This window comes from Podarcis gaigeae, assembly GCF_964106915.1.
Source record: "Podarcis gaigeae genome assembly, chromosome: 6".
In the NCBI taxonomy this organism is placed as follows: Eukaryota; Metazoa; Chordata; class Lepidosauria; order Squamata; family Lacertidae; genus Podarcis; species Podarcis gaigeae.
In genome coordinates, this window is record NC_139682.1 from 34853286 (window position 1) to 34874283 (window position 20998).

The 20998-nt window shown below is 42.4% G+C and overlaps 1 protein-coding gene across 5 annotated transcripts in view; it reads left to right on the plus strand.

Annotated features, from left to right (window-relative positions):
* Window positions 1-20064, plus strand: part of PTPN22 (protein tyrosine phosphatase non-receptor type 22) — a 42422-nt gene extending 22358 nt beyond the window's left edge. For 2 of the 5 annotated variants that reach the window (XM_083745895.1, XM_083745898.1), the window contains 16 exons: window positions 47-118; window positions 235-297; window positions 833-975; window positions 1732-1798; window positions 2183-2260; window positions 2833-2925; window positions 6154-6230; window positions 7072-7778; window positions 8975-9055; window positions 9777-9907; window positions 11104-11131; window positions 11560-11640; window positions 12434-12534; window positions 13509-13539; window positions 15747-15824; window positions 18728-20064. In XM_083745895.1, the coding sequence (XP_083602021.1) occupies window positions 47-118; window positions 235-297; window positions 833-975; window positions 1732-1798; window positions 2183-2260; window positions 2833-2925; window positions 6154-6230; window positions 7072-7778; window positions 8975-9055; window positions 9777-9907; window positions 11104-11131; window positions 11560-11640; window positions 12434-12534; window positions 13509-13539; window positions 15747-15824; window positions 18728-18792 (1896 nt within the window). In that variant the 3' untranslated portion in view covers window positions 18793-20064. Of the gene's footprint in view, window positions 1-46; window positions 119-234; window positions 298-832; window positions 976-1731; window positions 1799-2182; window positions 2261-2832; window positions 2926-6153; window positions 6231-7071; window positions 7779-8974; window positions 9056-9776; window positions 9908-11103; window positions 11132-11559; window positions 11641-12433; window positions 12535-13508; window positions 13540-15746; window positions 15825-18727 lie in introns of those variants that run through there. The other 3 variants (XR_014566025.1, XM_083745897.1, XM_083745896.1) reach the window with 3 other exon arrangements.
* The last annotated feature ends 934 nt before the right edge of the window (window positions 20065-20998 follow it).

Here is a 20998-nt window from a genome sequence, read left to right on the forward strand (position 1 = left end):
GCAAGAGACAGATAAACACAGTCTCCTTCTACTTCTTTTCCAACAGAAGAAATGTGAGCGATATTGGGTTGATGCGGATGAGTCTCCAATCAATACGGGCCCTTTCTGCATATCCTGTGTGAGTATAACCATGCTTATCCCCTGGCCTGTTTTAATTCATAGTCTGCATTCTGATTTATGCAAGTTGTTGCTGTTTACCAGCAGAAAATGTCATCCTGGTTTGTTTTCCTATAGGAGGCCGAAGAGAGGAGAAATGAGTATGTGATTCGCACTCTGAAAGTGAAGCTGAATGACAGTGTAAGTCTGGGAACATATGGTAGGAATGCTTGGGGAAGTAGTCTGTGCTGGTGCCACCGATCAACCCATTTATGTGAGTCCTTTTGTGGTTACAATACACCACTTATGGTGGTGGTAATAGAGTCCAATGCTTCATAACTGCAGGAGCTTACATCCAGCAGAAACTTGAAGAAGTAATCTTTGCCTAAGAAGAGTTTGAGTCTAAAACTTGTACGTAGGTATAAATGCTTAAGCTCCATTAAGTTCAATGGGACTCATCTGTCACACTGATGCATTCATAGCATGTAGAACTGTGAATAGGGATATTGGCATGGAAATCTGAACAGCCACAATCTGAATATGCTCAATGGAAAGGTGTAAGTATGGCGTCTTTGCAGATATGTAGGGTGTTCAGTTCAGCCTAACTTTGCATCCTCAAATGGATACAGTGGCATGTGTACCCACAACAGTCAAATTACCCACCCACTACTTCCACCACCTTCAAATGAGGATGAGATCAATCAGAGTCACTTCTTCTCCTTTGGTGCCTTTACAGGATAGCCGAACTGTCTACCACTTCCATTATAAAAACTGGCCAGACCATGATGTACCGTCCTCAATCGACCCTATTCTTCAACTCATAGAGGAGATGCGCTGCTATCAAGCACACAGTGATGTACCTATCTGTGTACACTGCAGGTGAGGCTATTTGGCAGTAGAGATTTATTCTTTTTTTACGCCAAGGGAGAATGCTCAATCTCTGTATTAATGCTCAAAGGGAAATATACACTCAACTATAATCTTGGAGGCTCACAATTATTTTAATTTTGCATCATCTCCTTTATCTCCCCTCTCTGTGGATTCCATATTCTGATTATTTTCATGTAATGTTTCCTCCACCAAGTCAATATGTTTTCTTAGTTTTGCTGTCCAAAAATACCTAATCCTGTAGTGAGGTTAAAAGATGCATACCACTTAGTTCAGAGCAAGAAATTAAGTGAGTTCAGCAAATAGATCAGAAATATAAATTGGGGGTTGATATCAACCTCAATTTGAATGGATGACATTATCTGCCCCCAATACAGCTCCTGGGAAAGCACATAAAAATCCATTCAGGAGCTATTTTAGGACCAGTTCAGGGGAAGGACAAAGTTTTCTTAGGTTTTTCTGCAGATTGACACTTGTTCCGATTCAGCAATAAAAAGCGGGTTTTCCCAGGGCAAGTGGCAGGACAAAAACCCCAAAACTTTCTCAGGCCTATGATAATAGATTTATACAAAGTACTAGTAATCACAGGACAAACAAATGGGTGGATGGGCCCTAAGAGATTTTCAGGGAAGGTTGAATGTTCTTTTATTAAAATACTGGAGGAAAAAAGAGAGCTGGATGCTGGATGAAAATGAGAGCTGTTCTTGCCCTTAATCCAACAATCCCTTGTGTCTTTTTTTCTATTAGCGCGGGCTGTGGAAGAACAGGAGTCATCTGTGCCATTGACTACACGTGGACTTTGCTAAAAGACGGGGTGAGTTTTTGTTTCCCTGTTAAACATCTTTGTACTGTTCATGTGCCACTATGTCAGGCAAGGAACTTCCCACCGATGGTAATATAACTGTCATGAGATGGGAAATTTTGCTGTCTGTTATGCTGTTACTGGAAATGGGAACTTTTTCACCAGCTGATGTGTATAAACGCCCAGAGTATAGTGTAAATATCCAGAAGATATTGTTGACTGGGTAATGTATGGATGCCATCAATCAATCATTAGGAATTACTGAAACTCTTCAGTAAGACTCTGAAATATGAATTCAGTTATAAGGTGTGTTGCGACACAGAGTGGATGGCTGGATATGGGCATTCTATATCACCAACAGTTCTTTGTCTTTCCTCTCCCCTTCATTATCTTAAGATTCTGCCAATGAACTTCAGCCTTTTTAATATGATCCAGGAAATGCGAACACAGAGGCCTTTATTAGTGCAAACACTGGTACGTTCAAAAATATTTTTTCTATTGTGCAAAGTCTATATGAAATTGTAGAAAGCATGTTTGCCTTATAGAGAGACACTGCTGTGCTCTAACGAGGAAATCCTTGTCTGTGTGGCAATAATGTACAAGAGCCCTCTTTGCATGAAAGCCTCCTGCAGAGACATCAAAGGAAAAGGTGCAGTTATTATCAAAAGAAGGGAGATCAAAGTTTGAAAACTGGCTGGCAAAAGGGCACGCACAATCTTTCAAATGCTTATTGCCACCAGGAAATGATCTGTTATCAAAATGATGTTCAATCATTCCATGAAATCTTTAACCCATTAAAAGGGTACTGTCCCAGAAAATGGAGCAGTGCCAGAACTTCCGTTTCCTCTTATACATCAGCAAAGCTCACCATGAAGCATAGTCACACCCACTGATTAAATGAATCTCCCCAACTTTGGGGATAACCACTGCTCCTTAGCTTGTATGCCAGAAAATATCAGCATAGCTTTCAAAGTCTATGATGAAGTAGAGAAATGAATGAACAAAAGTGGCATATCTCCATGTGATTTATTGGCATCATTTTACAGGAGCAGTACAAGTTGGTCTATGATGCTGTGATTGAGCTCTTTAAAAGGCAAATTGAGGCACTCGCTCATCATTCCGATAACTTTGCTATGGAGGTAAGTGTACAGTGTCTGGTTACAAATACAGAGCATTTCCCCCCAAAATACAGCATTCCTACCAATGCTAGCACCAAACAGGAACTGGAACAGGAAGTACTTCAAACGTTGCATTTATCCTTTGTAGAGAAATTCAGATCTCAGGCCAACAGTATTGCATTCACCCAACCCTCGTTTCTTGCATGCAAACTCTCCCCTGTTGCTGGTTTTTTCTGATGCCTGATCAGTTATCCACTCAATGTTCCACTCGTCCATTTGGTTTCTAAAAGCTAAGTCAGAAGGAGTGAGCAGGCGTTAAACAGAAAATCATCCTGTGCTCACTTCTCTAAGGATTAGTTCATTGATGATGATGTCAATATCCTGCAATGTTGCGATTCCACAGCATGGAATTTCCAAAATGTACATTCCACCCTCTCTTATTCACAGAACTGCAACCTACTCATTTGCAATTACACATTAAATGAGTGTTCACATTATTGCCTTAGAGTGTTGTGAAGTTGCTTTTCCCCTGGTGCATTTCACAGCTGTATCTTCCCTAGCCATTCACTTTGGCAAGGCTTCACTACACTCCTGTTTGTGTTCACATCATGGAGCATTTATGGGGTGGGGAGCAAGTCTTTGTCCTATTCAAAGTTGTCCATACCTTAGCCAGAGGTGAATGAGGAATGGCATGTGAAACTGGTTGAGAAACAGCACACCCAGCAGCAGTATTCTATAACAAAGTACAGGATACATAGGCTTTTTGAATAACATCATGTGAACACGGATTAAAAATGCAGCACTAGAAACACAGTGAGTGCACAGTAAAGAGAAGTGTGAACACAACCTTTGCTACTAAGTGATAAAGGAAAACCTAAGATAAATTCAAATGCCATTACTCCGATTCTTTAAGTCCCAACTGAATCTTACCCACACCAATCCCCCTCCCCGTGTGCTTGTTGTTGTGTTTGCGGAGACCTTCTGCTCAAGCTGAGAGAGTCATTTTCTTTCTCATCTGCTGTGGGCAGTTATGTGGTCTAGCAGAAGTATAGGCCAGGGTGACAGAGGCAGCATTTCAACCAGGATGTGGTTTCACAGATACTGGCTGTTTTTCACAGCTTTTAGGACCTTCAAAAAGGACCTTTGAAAAAGCAGTTTACCAAAAATGGATATGGGGCTGAGACTGACTTACAATATCAAGACAAGAGCAAACCCACCTCTGCGGAGTCTCTCTGAATGATTAACCTGAGGGCCTAGAAAGCCCTAGATAGAGAGCTTCTTTGAGAGAAATTTTGAATGTAAGAGTATTTATTTTATTTGTTGTTGTTACAAAAAAAGCAATAAAAAGTATTTGGGTAAAAAAGGAGAGAGAGAGAAATTTGGGGGCATATCTCTTTACAGAAGCTAAGTGCATGCATGTTTAGGTTGCAGTACTAGAAGAAAGTGCACAAGAAAATGTCCCACCAGGAAAAAGGATCATATGGCCTTGTGATCCACCCCCCCATGGTAGGCTGGAGACAAGTGTGGGCTGAGAATTACGGCCCAATACAGTTGAACCCTTATTTGAAACAGCTTGAATCAGAGGGCACGTCCGGACAAGGTTGTTCCACACTTGTTCTGTGTGCGCAACTGGTACATGAGGATCCACACACTCCTATTTCTTTCAGTCTCCATATTAATTGTTATTCCATTCCTTGAAATCCACACCAGTCAGCAGAGGTTGACAGAAAATATCCCAGGTGTGGGTTTTTATCCCTCCCCTCAAGCACACTTCCTCCCTCCCCCAGTTCACTTAGGCTGTGTACACATTACCATTTCCTCCGATTCCAGTGGGCTCCCACCGCTGATGTATGAAGCAGAGAGCACGTGGCATTAGCCACAATCTGTATGTATCCTGTAGATTCTTGAGGATTGTTTCTGTTTGATGTACTTCCCCTCAAATCAGCTTCCATCTGATTTGAAAAGGCAAGATGCCGTTAAGCTGAGGTGTGCACAGTTCAGATAGTTGTTGTGCATGCGCAGATGGGAGCACATGTGCAGGTGACAGCTTCATTCAGTTCAGGGGTGGTGGTGTAGGCACAGAGAAACAAATCAGGTAATGAGCATTGAATGAAGACACCCCTGCCCCCTCTCTGGTGTACTCAGCAAGTGCAAACATAAAGAGGGGACATGCCCATACTTTAAGCCACTGATGTGTACATAGGCTTAAACTTCATTTTACTTGCACTTAAAAAAATAAAAATAAACTGCACAATTCTGATTCTCATCAAAGTGCCAGCAGAGAACACTTCAGGGCCCTTCAAAACTGGAGTCAGTCATGATGGAAGACAGAAGCAATTTGCTTTCAGGGGTGTTATGTTTGCACCAGTCCTAAGCAAAGTCTGATCTTTATGTTACCAGTTTTTATATGGAAGACGCTGGAGATGCTTCTGTCTCACAGTAGCTCCAACAGCTGTTCACCATGTGGAGCGCTGCAATAGTATGCAATGTGGAAGCATTTCCAATAACTCATGAGGTAGCTAAAATGTAAGACTTGGTGCTGAGTACTACGCAGAAGCCAAATACACTGAAGTAAGATGGGTGATGAAAGAGGGACATACCACATTAATTATAAGCAATAAAAGTGAATCAGCATTTCCTGGAGAGCTTAGAGAGAGGTACCCTACTTGGCAGATTCCGTAGTAGTCTAATCAAGCCACTGAACTCCAAAAATGTATTTAGAGAGCAGGGATGTCCTAGATAAAGGAGTAACTAGATAAAGGAGTTCAGTGATTATCTGTTGCAATGGCAAATATCAATTCCAGATTCAACAGTGTAGCCCACTCTTTCCACTATGAAAGGTGTGGACACATGACTATAGCCAAGGGAGGGGCAGCTGCCCCACACCAATCAAGTAAAACAATAGAAATACTTAATTAACTGACCAATCAAAATGGTTCTGCCCCCCCCAAACAAACGTCCTGCCCCCAACAAAGTCCTGCCCCCCCCGCACAAAAATCTTGGCTATGCCCATGTGTGGACCTCACAGAATACAGATCTTTTAGTCCAGACCTGGGCATGATTTAGCCCAAACATGCATTTGGCAACCAATTTCTTAAATATTTTGTCCTGTATTTATATGGTGGCAGTGCTGCTGTTGTTACCCACCTTACATTGGGCTGTAAGCCAGTACTATGTCCACCTGTTGAAAACCAATGTTCTGGTTCTGTGAGTCTACAAAACCTATATTTTTTTTGGTAACTTTTGTAGTCTGAAGCAAGCCATCCAACAGCCACAGCATTCCAGGCTCCACATATGGAAACGTCTTCTTTGATGCAATTGAACAGGTAAGAAAAGATGTAATTCTTAAGTATAGCACACAATTCGGGAAAGATTATGCACTTTAAAAAGGCTGTAATCCAATGCACACTTATCTGGGAGGAAACCCCATTGATCTCAAAGGACATGCACAGGATTGCACTGTGGAGCCCACTAATCTCAGTGGGACAGTTAAATATTTATTCTCTCTTTCACTGAAATAAAGTAGCCTTAGCTCAACTTTGGTTGGTTTATACCCATAGTCTCAACCTAGCTATGTACCAGGATTGGGGATGCTGTGTTTTACCCATAAGTCCCAGCCACCATGGCCAGTGGTTAGAGATGGTGGGAGTTGTAGTTCAACAACATCTGGAGGGCCACAGGTTTCCCATCCTTGCTACAAAGAAAACAAGGTTACTAAAGTAAAACAATTCCTACCTGCCTCTCCTCTCTACTGACTTTGCATCAAGGAAATGTATGGAGGTCATCTTGTCTATCAGCAGCTACTGTCTATGGTAGTTAGTTGGAACCGTTAAACACAGAGGAACTCTGAATGCTACCAGTTGCTGTGTGAGAACAGTGAGAGAGGGCTATTGCCTTTATGCGCTGCTGGTAGACTTTCCAAAAGCATCTGGCTGAATACCAAGGTAAATAAAATCTTGGCAGCCCCCAGGATGGTCAAAAAGACATTTTTCATTTTTAAGAAGCTAGTCTGGGTTCTTTTGGTTGATGTTTTTTCATAGGTGGAAGTAAAGTTTCTGAGTTTTCACTTATCCCTAGCCATTTTGCAATGCAGTGGAACTTTGTCTGGATTGAGAAGGGCCTTCCTGAATAGCTATACCTTTGACAATCATATTCCCTTCGTTTCAGTTCAGTGCAAGAGGAACAGGAGAAATCTCTGAGCCTGGGTCATGATATAGGCACTCGTGACAGATATAGAGATGGTGCTTCTCTGGTCAGACAAGCAATTTCAATTGGATCCTTGAGCTTCAGCGCCACCAGAAACATGGATGCCGCAGCAGGCTTGAACTCTTGGTTGCCAAGACAGCCACTTCATAAGCATCACAGTTTGGACTTCAACCATCTCCTTTGGGCAGAGCTACCTGTCACTTTAAAATCAGGAAGTGAGGCTGGGATCAGCTTAGATTCAAAGGTGCCTCTAACACGGACCAAATCGACCCCTTTTGAGTTAGCATCACAGAGAGCGTCCCAAACGTTGACAAGAAAGGACCCTGGCTCCTGTGAGGGCCTGCAGCCTGGAGGATTTACAGCTGACTCTAGCCTTTCAAATAAACTATCAAGCAACACCAAGCGTTGTCTATTCGCGAAGTTACGCCATCAGTCCTGTACTTGGTCATCAGAAGATCCTTACTTTTCTTCCCTGTCATCGGACGAACCATGCTCCCCAGCGCTTCCTGACGCTGCTGCGAATCCATCTGAAACAATTCCCCAGCTTGCTTCTGCTGCAGATGCCAGAGGTCAGCCCTTGAAAAGTCCAGCAAGGGCCAGCTACCCACCATGCAGCTCTGTGGCTCAGAATATCCAACCAGTGGGTGCAGTGGAATCTGCCTGCCAGAGTAAGTCCTTGAGAGGTTGTGGGTTCCTCCTGCAGGGGGATTTGCATTACAAAGGAAAGTTGTACAAGGAGGCTGTTTTGTTGCCCTAACTGATCAAGGTGTGATAACATTTTAAGTTTGCACATGGCCAGAATTGGACTTTGCTAGTGCATGGATGAGGAATCAAGATGGACAACTAACAGCTTTTTCATATGTGGAGATTAAATGGCCTTTGAGCGTTTATGTGAACATCTAACAAATATTAACCGAAGAGATGTATATGGGTTATCATAATGTTTTAATATCTAGAATTCAAACTCCTTCCTTGGCCCACTGCTGGGAAGGGAAGGAGGAGGAATGCTGCACAACAACCCAACACTTTTGGGTGATGGGATACCACAGTTGTAAAAATCTAAAATCTGAAAAAGTATGAATAGTACTGTGCTACTCTGTATTCTGATAAATGAGGAATGAGAAGGAAAATAAATTAGCAGAAGGTTTCCATGTGGACTTTGGATACACAGGATTTATGGTTGATGGGGGAAGGAAGTGTAGTTGCCATCTGGTGGTCACTTTGTTTATTTTTTGAAAGTAAATGCTTTTGTGCTTCTGCACTTCAAGATTTTGCAACAGCGATTGCAACCTGGTGGTGTTTCCCTATTATACATTCGGAAGTTTGTTCATGTTTCCAGTGTTCCTGATATGCTTCATTTAAATCAACAGAGAAGCTTGTTGCAAGACACTTTCTGTCCACACTTATGGCCTGAATAGTGCTATAGACTTGGATTTTAAGAGGCGCATGGTTTTCCTACATAATGGCAAAGATTTTTGTCCATAAAATGATAGTACACAACTGAAGCAGGGAAGGTTCTGTAGCGCACATGTTGCAAGCAGAAGTTCCCATGTCCAATCATGGATTTTTCTAGCTAAAAGGCTTTCAGCTAGCAGTGTTTGCCTAATATATATATCTTGGAGAGGTATTGCTGATCACAATAAACTGTTTGGATCTGAATGGGCCAACAGTCTGACTCAGAATAACGCTGTGTCCTTTATTTCATGTCTAGTTTTCATAAACTAACATTGCGTAACGAGTAGTTATGCAATGCAACCAAGGTCAAGGAAGACCATGAGAGGTCTTGGTTATTATCTTGCATGTCTGCAATAGATATTTGTGTATACAACCCAAGTCCACTAACTTCAGCATTTTGGCTTAACAGGTTCTTCCCAGGTGGATGAAGACATTCCTCCCCCATTGCCTAAAAGAACCCCTGAGTCCTTTATTGTACCTGGAGAAGATGGTGAGTTCAAGTATCATCTAAGTGAATACAGTTTTGTTGATGGCAGAACACCATATGCAAGATGAAGTCATCATCTCTTTCAAGGGTGGAGAACCATTTTGGCCCAGATGGCCATATAATTTTCTGTCATCCTCACCCCACAAGCCAACTTCGCCATCCAATGATTGACACTGAGCATAGGGCTGGCAAAACACCTTTCCATAGATTTGAACTCACTGCCCATCACCTGATGGATGGTGAATTCAAGCTGCTTTCTACAGGGAGTGGCTGCATAATTGAGTTCCCCATGGGGAAACTAGTCACACAGTTGTTCAAGCTTGCTTCCTGCAGGGGTCAGTGGCATGAAGCAGTCTGCATGGAAACTGCTACTGAAATGGTGGGGGAAAGCTCCATTTTAGCAGCACTTTCAATGCAAACTGCTTCATGCTATTGGAGCCAGGGTTGCTCCCATTGCCCATCAGCTGCCCATTGCCTGCCATGCCTCGCTCCAGCACAGAAATGATCAGGAGCTCACTTTAAGCTCCCTTTGTAGCCATTTGGTACCTGACACATATGACATTAGGTGTGGAACAGGTTGGTGTGGTTTGTGAGTTGGGGCCCCTGTAAGGCCAAATCTGAGCTGAAGGTCCCCCATCCCTGATCTACAACTTAGACTAAGATAGTGATGATCTGCAGAAAGTTTTAAAAGATCCATTATGTTTTCTAATTTTATCCATTGCAGATGACTCTGTGTTGCCAGATTCAAACCACCAATCACTGTTCAAAAATGAGAAAATTGGAATCTCTAAGGAATGGAGCGGCGTGTCTCAGCTGAAATTTTCTGATGACTCTGTGAGACTGAGGCCAAGTAAGGTAACACATTAGAGATTTTATACATCTCCACCAGTAATTTTGCTATATAGTTCACCTGACTTCTGCAGAAACAAAGGCTGCTACTTTATATAACTAAATTGCAGCAGGAATTCAGTTCATAGTCCAACAGCCGAGGCCAGGACAATACTTCTGAAAAAACAAATTGTATTAAGTCTGAGTGAGTCAACTGGCAGTAGAGATGTCCAGCAAATTCCAGTGAAGATGGGAACATCTGCTAACGAACATTCTTCTTCCTAAAATCCATTGGGAGCTGATGTGACTAACTAGGAAGATGCCACAAAACAGGGGAAATGAATAAAGGGCTTTGGCTTTTAGCATGAGCATGTGGGACCTGAGACAAAATGTTGCAAGGTTCTGTTCAGGCTTCCAGCCAGCTAGGCCTTCTGCAGGATACTCCATTCTGTCCATTCTTTTCCTCCAGTTTTCCACCCCACAGAGCATTCTCAGTTCTCACTGGGCTGTTACTGCAATTTCCTGAGCTGGTAAGGGCCCGGTAACAAATTTACAACCTGTGCTGATCTCTCAGTAGATGTGTTATATGCTGACAGGGTAGCATCCATCTTATGCAGCTACTACTGTGTTGCTGAAACACTGTTCTGCCGGTAGGGCTTTTGTAATTGTTATCATTCACAGCACTGCTAAATTTGCTTCAAGCTGTTATTCTTATTTGTTCAGTTCAGTACAACAGTTTTTCAGGAGTGGGAAGTAAATAACACTTTCTGAACCTGAAGGCAGAAAAAAGACAGAAAGGAAGGGCATACTGATATTAGTAGAAATAGGACCAGGGCGCTCTGGTTCTTGCTAACACCACAGTTGAAAATCCCTTCAGCAATATAATAGGAGAACTCTTCTGAATAGAGATAAGTGGCTTGCTTGAGTGTCACTTTCAGTGGTCACATTTTAAAAATGAGCAGAATGCCCTTTCTTCTGATTTAGCTTTGAAAAACTGAAATAGGACTTTTGTAAATGCATGGTTCACAAATAGCATGTGGATCCACCTTCCACTACATTTGCACGCAGCATGTAATTCTTTAGGAGCACTGAGTATGATGCTGCTTGGGGGCATTGTCAAGCCTTTAGAGAGTTACAGCTGTCCATCACCTACTTACTAAAAGTTAAATGCATTTATACAGAGTTGAGGGACGATAAAGTATTCTCCTTTTGTTTGTTTTCAGAATGCAAAGCTGCAGAGACCCAGATCAGGTAAACATTCTCCTGACATTTCTATGAATTAGTCTGTGCTACTACTACACCTGCTTGCTTCATGTTCCATCATTCTAGCAATGCCTTGCTTTTATTGTCAATGGAAAACTTCTGTTGGATAGATGGTACACTAGATGGTACACTTACCAAATCCTGTTCCTCATTGTCATCTTGTTCTGTTAGTATTACTGCAAAATACTGAAGAGCCAGTGATATTAACACATGTTTTAAGAATTCTCCCTATGTATGTGGGAGCTTAATACATGTTTTCTTGGGATGAATTGTGCTTAACACTGATAGCAGATAGCAGAACTGAAGACATTGCAGACAATGTTGGCCTGATGCTGGAGAGGCTCAGGTTTTTTTTTTTGAAAGCAAGCTAATGAAAATGTTTTCTTTAAATTATTTTGTATTGCTTGTTGTTACAGAGATTCCCCGGGATCGGTCTCCTTCCCCTCCCCCACTTCCTGAAAGAACTCCTGAGTCCTTTATTCTTGCAGATGAGGAATGTAAGTACAATAGCTGTGGTTGTCTTGTAGCAACATTATTGGGTGGTGGTTTTAGTTAATGCATTTTCATTTCAGGAGTTAGCAAATACAAAGTCAGGTTTGAGAAGGTCTGGGTGAAAAGTGCTGGAGGAGAATCTTGTTGTTGGCATCTGTCTGTCTTAGGAGACAATGGAGGAGTGTGCCTTTGGGGGTAAAGTCAAATCTTTTGAGAGTTACAGCACCTGCTGTGGCTGTAGAGACTGATATGGGAGAGAAATGTTTTGTTGCAGCTGGGGCAGATGGAGGAAAATCACAGCAACAAGAAAGGAAGATAACAATGAGTCTCCATATAATCACATTCAGAACCTACCTTTTGTCAGTAATTCCTATTAATACATACTTGTGGCATACTGAGAAACAATACCGAATGTCTATAAATCAAGTGATACAGCCAGAGAACCTCAGAAGGGCAAAAAAAAAAATCTCCAATGTGGTTTACAGTCTAGTATTAATTATACATTTAATTATATTGAAAGAATACATTGAAAGAATTGCCATATTTTGGGGGGAAGAATTGGTTTGTTTTCTTTTTCTTCTCAAATGATGCCTTCCATATATAGCAGGGGTAGGGAACCTTTGACCCTCCAGATGTTGTTGGACTACAACTCCCATAATCCATGAACATTAGCCATGCTGACTGCTAGGGCTGTTGGGATTTGGAGTCCAGCAACATTTGGAGGTCTACAGGTTTTCCCATGTATATGGAAGCCTCAATACAGTTATTGTTTTGCTAAGTGTGTTTTTGTTTTTCTAGCTCAACCATCTGTTACAAACAATGCTGTGAGTTTCGGAGAGTCTGTGATTAGATCAACAGACAAGTCATCAAAGGAAGCAAAATTCTTCAGGAGGAGTAAGGTAAAGGAGCATAGAGAATGCATAAGAAGTGGAGGGAGAGACGGCTGTAACATTTCTATTAGCAGAGAAGCAGGGCTTCCCCCATTCCATGCTAATTATATAAGTTTCAGCTGTGCAGAAGTTCTTTATCTTTAAATAGAGAACTGTCTTCTGACGGAGGGCTGCCTTCTGTTAGGTAGACTATCCATGACTACCCAACTTTCCAGTTTTAGCCCACATTATGCTGCTTAAAAACACAACCTAACAATTGTTAGGTGTCTCTCTCCCCCACTGACTCCATCCATAATATGGAGAAGAAATAAGTTTTTAACTGGTAGATCCTCTGGTAAAAACCAGAGCTTGGAACATTTCTCATTCACAACACTAGGGAGCGCACTAAGCAAGAAAGAGAAGCAAATACAGTACATATGAAACCAGAAACTGCAGCTTTGCTACCTGTGCAGTTAAGCTGTAATAATCAAATATGTAAATTAACAGTGATTCACTCTTTTCAGAAGGAAATATACCCAAGGACCTTAATTTCAAATTAATGGCCCATTGTGATGCAACTCGAGGCTGGCTTTGTTTCACGTTTAAAGGGTTACTAGAGCCTCAATGCAAAGGGGAACAAACCTCTTCATCTTCTAACTGGAAGAGAACTCCATTCTGCTGTCCCAAAATGAATGGGAATGAATGGGCTGCTTGTGTTGATCTAGGGTGCTTCCACACAGCAATTCATTGTACACTCAGTGCTTCTCAAATGTCACCCTATATCCAATTTGATCCATGTTTACCATTTCCATTTTATTTTTACTTATTGGACTTCCTGCAGAAATAGTCAATCCAGATTAAATGAGTTGGGTGGGTAGAATATGGGACAGCCTTTTGACAGGTACTCATGACAGTTGCTCCCTGTAGTTTATTTTTAAAATAGATCTGTTCTTAATAAGCAGGGTTTTTGCAACACCGTAATTTTTCTGTGTTTTTCCCCCTAGAGCTTGAAAATTTTACGAAATGTGAAAAACAGTAAGTCTTTTGAATTTATAGACTGTCTGTATTTTGCATATTCACTGCGGTGGTGCTGTGTTGTAGTCTGAGGCGAGGAACCATAACCCCTAACAATTCTATTGGGAGATGAAGGCACTCAGTAGTTTTGCTGGATTAATAAAGACCTATCACGCAGCTCCACTGTTTTTCACTGTGCATCTCAGAGGGTTTCAGAACCAGGAATTAATTAAAGATCTACATTTATCTGCGGAGGTTTCATTGTGAATACTAAACAGAGAAGGCAATTTCTAAAATGTGAAATCTTTCTACACCTTTGTGTATACTGCTTGCCAAGCCTCTCCCACATCTTTTCGGTATCTCTTCTGTATAAGAGGCGGGTGAACTATGCATTATGATCACTGTGGGTCAACAAGATCCTAATGCTATTATTCCCATGAAGCAACATTCACCATGTGAACTGGGGCATTCTTTCATTCCGCACACGATAGATGACAGGCCTTTTAGATTAGACCTACTTGGGATGGTACCTCTAGCACAAAACATTTATTTTTTAAAATGCTGGTTTATAAAGCTTTGCTCCATGCACCTGTTGATGCAGGTTCCTGCCTTCAAAAATTTTCCAGGAAACCTTGATAAATCTTTACGGTGCTCTTCCTGTGTGTCCTTCTTTGGATTAACAAAAGCAGGAAATATCGCTGCCAACGTTGCTGATATGGTAGCACGGCACCTTCTAAGATGTGCGTTGTAACAAAATCCAGGCAATATCAGCAGCTAGTGGTCATATTGTGGGTGGGATATTTTTAATGTATTTCTTGTTCCTCTTGTCTTTAATGTATCTGTGCAGGGTTTATTGCCTCTTTGTTTGGTTGTAAGTCACTTTGGGTTGCCCTGGGCAAGATAAAGCAACTGGCAAATTTAATAAAGAAATTTTATATAGAGAGATATAGATATACGCAATATATGCTGTATTGTTTTCTTGTTTTTGCAATTTAAAAAAATTATTTTAAAAATCTGAGGGGGGTGGGATGGAGAGTATTATTTTAGCCAGTTGGGCCTGAGATGGGGAGAGAGGTAGAAGCCGCTTAGGTATTGGAGGAGGAGAGTGTCAGTGCTAGACTGGTGAAGAGAGAAACAGTCAAGAACTGAGATCTATGGACAGCTCTCCTCTGTAGTGAGCTACTAAAGTGCAGGTGGCAGCTTCTCAATGAAGAACCCTGGACTGGCTGTGCCCACCCAGGCTGGCTACAGGATCCTTCTGGACAAGAATAAGTATAGGAGGACTTCCTGTTCCAACTGAACTTCGCTTGAGCAACAAAGTCTTCCTAAACTCTGATGTGTTCCAGTATCATTGGTTGGTCTTTGGTCTTGGCCTCTGGGTTGCTCTTCAGCCTTGCCTCCTAACTTGTCCTTTTGGATTCTGACCTTTACTCTGTGGCTTCTGACACACATCCAGCTACTGCCAGCAGTCCAGCCCCGACAATGCAGTTGGATTGCCGTGTTTGCAGAAGGCATGTCTACATCTGGGCCTTAATCACAGGCACCAACAAAGGTGTTGGCCCTGGTCCCAGGGTTAAATAGAGCAGGATGTCAAGGTGAGGCAGAGGAAGAAAAGTAATGTGAAGGTTGTAGAATGTTGCCCCAGACACAGCTTAATATTCGGTGCCTCCTGGAAAGATCCTTCAAGTTCTGTGGTGCCTATTAAACATTTTTCCAGCTCTATGCAGGCAGCTCATCCATGTGCAGCTCCTGAACAGCTAAGAGAGTGTTTAAATGACCCAATAATACAGCCATAGGCCTTTGTCACTTAATAAGCACTCCTCCCCCTCCTGCAGAACAGTGCTTGTGGGGAAGACCCGTGCAATTTATCCCTATTGTTGGGTCATGTGAACCACTTAGCAGATGCACAAGAACTTGCTGACAGATGAGTAATTCCTATGTGACTAGAAAAACATCTCAGGAGCAGAGCAACCAGTATACAATGCAGAATACAGAATACAGTGGTCTTCAAAATTCTGAGTTATGGTTATTCACTCTTGTGCCCAGCCTGAGTACCACAGCCTCCCCAGCAGGAATCATGTTTCAAGAAGCCTGTGATGTTTACATGGGCCATCAGCTCAATCCTAACAATGTCTACTGAGACATTGCACTCACCATGACTTGCTCCAAAATAAGTAGGGTTAGGATTGCAGCCTATTGGTCCCTAAGATCTTCCTTTCTATTTCTAGGTATTTGTGGTTCACCTTCAGTTTTAAAAGTTCCAGAGGCTCATCAATCAAATCACTCCAGCTCTGTTTTGAGATTTGGTATGTTGTTGTTGTATTAAAAAGTGATGCTCCCTTATTTGACTAACCATGAAAAAACTTAAGGGTAGTGTGGTTGTTGTTTTGCCACTATGGTTATTGTTACACATTGTTTTATTTTATAGGTATTAGAGGAATGCACTCTATAGTCTTGGGTCTGATGAAATAGTCAACTTGGAATCATAGAATTGTAGAGCTGCATGAGACCACGAGTGTCATCTAGTCATAGAATCATAGAATCATAGAGTTGGAAGAGACCACAAGGGCCATCGAGTCCAACCCCCTGCCAAGCAGGAAACCCCATCAGAGCACTCCTGACATATGGTTGTCAAGCCTCTGCTTAAAGACCTCCAAAGAAGGAGACTCCACCACACTCCTTGGCAGCAAATTCCACTGTCGAACAGCTCTTACTGTCAGGAAGTTCTTCCTAATGTTTAGGTGGAATCTTCTTTCTTGTAGTTTGGATCCATTGCTCTGTGTCCGCTTCTCTGGAGCAGCAGAAAACAACCTTTCTCCCTCCTCTATATGACATCCTTTTATATATTTGAACATGGCTATCATATCACCCCTTAACCTCCTCTTCTCCAGGCTAAACATGCCCAGCTCCCTTAGCCGTTCCTCATAAGGCATCGTTTCCAGGCCTTTGACCATTTTGGTTGCCCTCCTCTGGACATGTTCCAGTTTGTCAGTGTCCTTCTTGAACTGTGGTGCCCAGAACTGGACACAGTACTCCAGGTGAGGTCTGACCAGAGCAGAATACAGTGGCACTATTACTTCCTTTGATCTAGATGCTATACTCCTATTGATGCATCCCAGAATTGCATTGGCTTTTTTAGCTGCCGCGTCACACTGTTGGCTCATGTCAAGTTTGTGGTCAACCAAGACTCCTAGATCCTTTTCACATGTACTGCTCTCAAGCCAGGTGTCACCCATCTTGTATTTGTGCCTCTCATTTTTTTTGCCCAAGTGCAATACTTTACATTTCTCCCTGTTAAAATTCATCTTGTTTGTTTTGGCCCAGTTCTCTAATCTCTCAAGGTCGTTTTGAAGTGTGATCCTGTCCTCTGGGGTGTTAGCCACCCCTCCCAGTTTGGTGTCATCTGCAAATTTGATCAGGATGCCCTTGAGTCCATCATCCAAGTAGTCCAACCCCTGCAATGCAGGAAGAAGAGTAGAAGAAGAGTTAGGATTTGATATCCCGCTTTATCACTACCCTAAGGAATCTTAAAGCGGCTAACATTCTCCTTTCCCTTCCTCCCCCACAATAAACACTCTGTGAGGTGAGTGGGGCTGAGAGACTTCAGAGAAGTGTGACTAGCCCAAGGTCACCCAGCAGCTGCATGTGGAGGAGCGGGGACGTGAACTCTGTTCACCAGATTACAAGTCTACTGCTCTTAACCACTACACCACACTGGTGTATGTGTCAAAATGCTGGAGAATTACAGTGCTTGCTGTGGCTGTAGAGACTGATGTGAGAGAGACCTCTTTATCGGTTTTCGTGCTACAAGTACACCATGGCATTTCTTCTCTCTGTGCTCCTCCCAGTGGCCATTCCTCCTGACAGAGCTATCCCAGCACCATGCTTGATGGCTACATATTGTGAAACTATAACAGTAGTTTTCAAAATACTTACTTCTGGGGTTGTTGCACTCTCTTTCCCAAGCCCACTCCCAGAGTACCGTATTTTCCCCTCTATAACACGCAGATTTTTTCTCCTAAAAAGGAAGGGGAAATGTCTGTGCGTGTTATAGAGCGAATGTGTGGTCCCTGGAGCCGAAAAATCAGGCAAAAATCAAATCGCGCTTCACGGAGAAGGGAAACCTGAAAAGAGGAAGCGGCTGCTTTCCTGCATTCTGCCTCAGGGTCTTACTGCCCACCCTCCACTGTTTCGTTGCTGTGTTTGCTGAAACGGAACAAAGAGCAGGGAAAGCCCCTCCCCTCCAGGCAAGCAGAGGGGAAAGCAGAGTGTCTTCCTCTCTGTGCTCCGGTGCTGCTGGGGGAGAGGGAGAGAGAGAGAGAGGGGGGGAGGGAGGGAGAGAGAGAGAGAGATGGCTGGCTTGGGTGGGGGAAAACTTTTGCCTTTCTTTCCTCCCTCCCGTTAAATCCCTCTCCTGCATTCTTAGCCAGCTGCTTCTCTGCACACCCCTCTCATGTCCCTTCTTTGTTTTTCCTTCGCTCCCCACTTAAAATGTGGTTACAAAGCATAGATCCACATGGATCCTCAGGATCTTTGCATTGGGTCACCCCAAATTCACCATCAGATCACATAGCATGTCCATGGCTGCAGCCTGCACCAAAAAAATCATGCACCCACTGTTGCCTGGGGCTGCAATGGTGCAAAAACGTGGTTACAAAGCATGGATCCACAGGAATTCTCAGAATTTTTGCATTGGGTCACCCCAAATTCACCATCAGATCACATGTCTGTGGCCACAGCATGAAGCACAAAAATGATACATCCACTGTTTCATTCAGAATGTCTTTTCCCTTGTTTTCCTCCTCTAAAAACGATGTGCATATTATGGTCAGGTGCGTGTTATAGAGCGAAAAATACGGTAAATAATTCCAACAATGTGATATACAGTATAAATGCCAATATATCAGACTCACTTGTCATTAGCTGAATCAGACAGCTGGCCTCTTTTATTATTCTTGTGTGAGAATCACATGCCAATCACTTAGAACCATAGAACTGTAGAGTTGGGCGGGACCACAAGGATCCTCTAGACCAGTGTTTCCCAACCTTGGGCCTCCAGATGTTTTTGGCCTACAGCTCCCATCATCCCTAGCTAGCAAGACCTGTGGTCAGGGATGATGGGAATTGTAGTTCAAAAACAGCTGGAGGCCCAAGGTTGGGAAACACTGCTCTAGACCATAAGTAACATGTTATTGGTTTTGTTTTCTAGGCTTTGCAAACCGGTTTTCAAAACCCAAGGGACCAAGAGATCCACCACCAAGTTGGAACATTTAGTAGAACTTTGCTGATGCCCTTTGTCTCTGCAGGAGCCTTGCCTTCTTCTGTCATCAGTTCAGCAATTGGAGTCTGTGGCAAGACCATCATTTGGAACAAAATGGCTTTTGTTGCCGTGCTACTAGAAAGATAGTATGTGTGACCACTATAGACGAAATATAATACCGAACTGTGAAAGTCCCTGGTTTCTGTTCACGTTTCCAATGAAGTACTATTTGTCGAAACAACACACTGCCGAACAAAGAGAAGTGCTGGGGCTCACACCTTTCCCAAAGCAACAGCATCTTTCCTGGGGGTGTGTACTCCATTCCATGAGGCATTAGCGAAGAAGTGGCTCAGCAGGGGGAAATGCTGAAGATGAGAGGCACTGTTATTTATTAGTAATTATTGTGTTCCAAGAATTGAGTGATATTCAGTTGTGGCTTTTTTAAGCTCAGACCTTTCTTTTGAAATATATCAGAAACTGGTAGGGAATTTCTCTGTTGTATTCTCACGCAGAGAACATTTATTTGCATGAATGTAATGGACACCAGGTAATCAATGGTGGACACAGAAGTAATAGTTGTATCCTGTGATGTAACTGAAGTAGGAGGTCAGCCATCCACAGGTGCCCTATCTCTAAAAAATCAACAAGTAAGCAAGCAGTTTTGGCTGCCTACATTTAAAATAAAACCAATCATCCTTCAAACAGCCATTGGGATGTCTCCAAACCAACTGCTTGGTTTTGATCCTGAGTCTTGTTGAAATTTTAGGGAATAATTCCTGACCATTTTAATACTCTGGCATGTGGCGCCTCAACACCTGCAACAAGATTTTCTCCAGCTGGGATCTGTTTCCCCAAACGTTCAAAATTAGGAGTTTTTTATTTGCCCTATCTTTTGCAATCAGAACTTGAAATTCTCTCTCACAAGTTTGTGGGCTAGAATTTTGGGATTGCAAAGGTTTTATACTTTGCACTGAAGCAGTATTCTCCACGCTCAAATGTTCAAAGTACTGGTGTATAAACACATAAGGTGCATTGTGCAAGGGGCACCTACAGGATAAGGTATTTGCATTGTGGAAACACTCCCAGATGGCTGGAGCAAGTGAGATGTGGTACACTCTAGAGAAGAGAACAAAGATGGGTGGTGGGGGATCAGGCACAACTGACAGACTTTATTTCTGTAAAAAAAAATGACTTGAAAAACCAAACTTAAAGAAACCCTAAAGCATTTAATGGAATGTTAATATGGGAGTTGCAATATAATAAAATAAAATGTTTTATTTATCTAGTATGCTGGTTACTGCTTCTGCAGATTGCATTTCTACAAAATTCAATAGTGGTGCATATTTCAGATTTATCTCAAAAGTGTAGAGCACTACCATTGGCACTGTCAAAAAGAAGTTACTTAACTTTTAATGACATACTTATTGAGTTGCCAACAGCTACATTCCGAGTACTAATATTCAGAACTCTGATAGATAAGGGACTGGCTTCCACTTAAAAGCAAAAATTTAAGTCAGCCATGTAGGTCAAGGACTCATTTGAATTACAAACACAAATGAGTCAGAGAATGCAAATTGGGTTGCGTGTATGAAAATCTTAAGGCAGGTTATTCAATTTTTGATATATTTGCATGGCTCTTTTACCGTGGGATTCATTGTGTGTCTAATACAAAGAGTGCTCCTCTCACTGTCAGGTTAGCATCTGTTCTAGTTGCATCTAGTTGCTGCCTTGGAGATGAGGAAAGGGACATATTCAACCTCCCTGGATCTCCCTGACACATGCATGGATGGACTCCAACTGCATACTGTACAATAATGTCTATATCTTATTTGTTCTAGTGGAATCTATTTTTCTGCAGCGGTGTGAATTATTTCATTTTCTATTTAAAAGCATTTATAGAGCGCTTAATATTTTTTAAAAAATATAAGAGGTGTACAACATAAAAACAATAAACAATATGACGACTTTTGGGGGGGTAGGCTGAATGTCTGCCCCCCCCTCTAATTCTTGGAATACCCAGGCTAGCACCCTGGTGATGTGATAGCCTGGGTGATAGGTCATTAAAGGGAACAGCAATAATGGGGGGCCCTCCTCAGGGTGGGGGAGCATCCCCCAATTCACAGATAGTTAGAAAGACAAAACCAGAGTTCAGAGCAGAGAGTTGGAGGGATGCAAGCAAAGCAGCAAGCTGGGAAGTGAGAGAGACAGAACAGTGCTTGA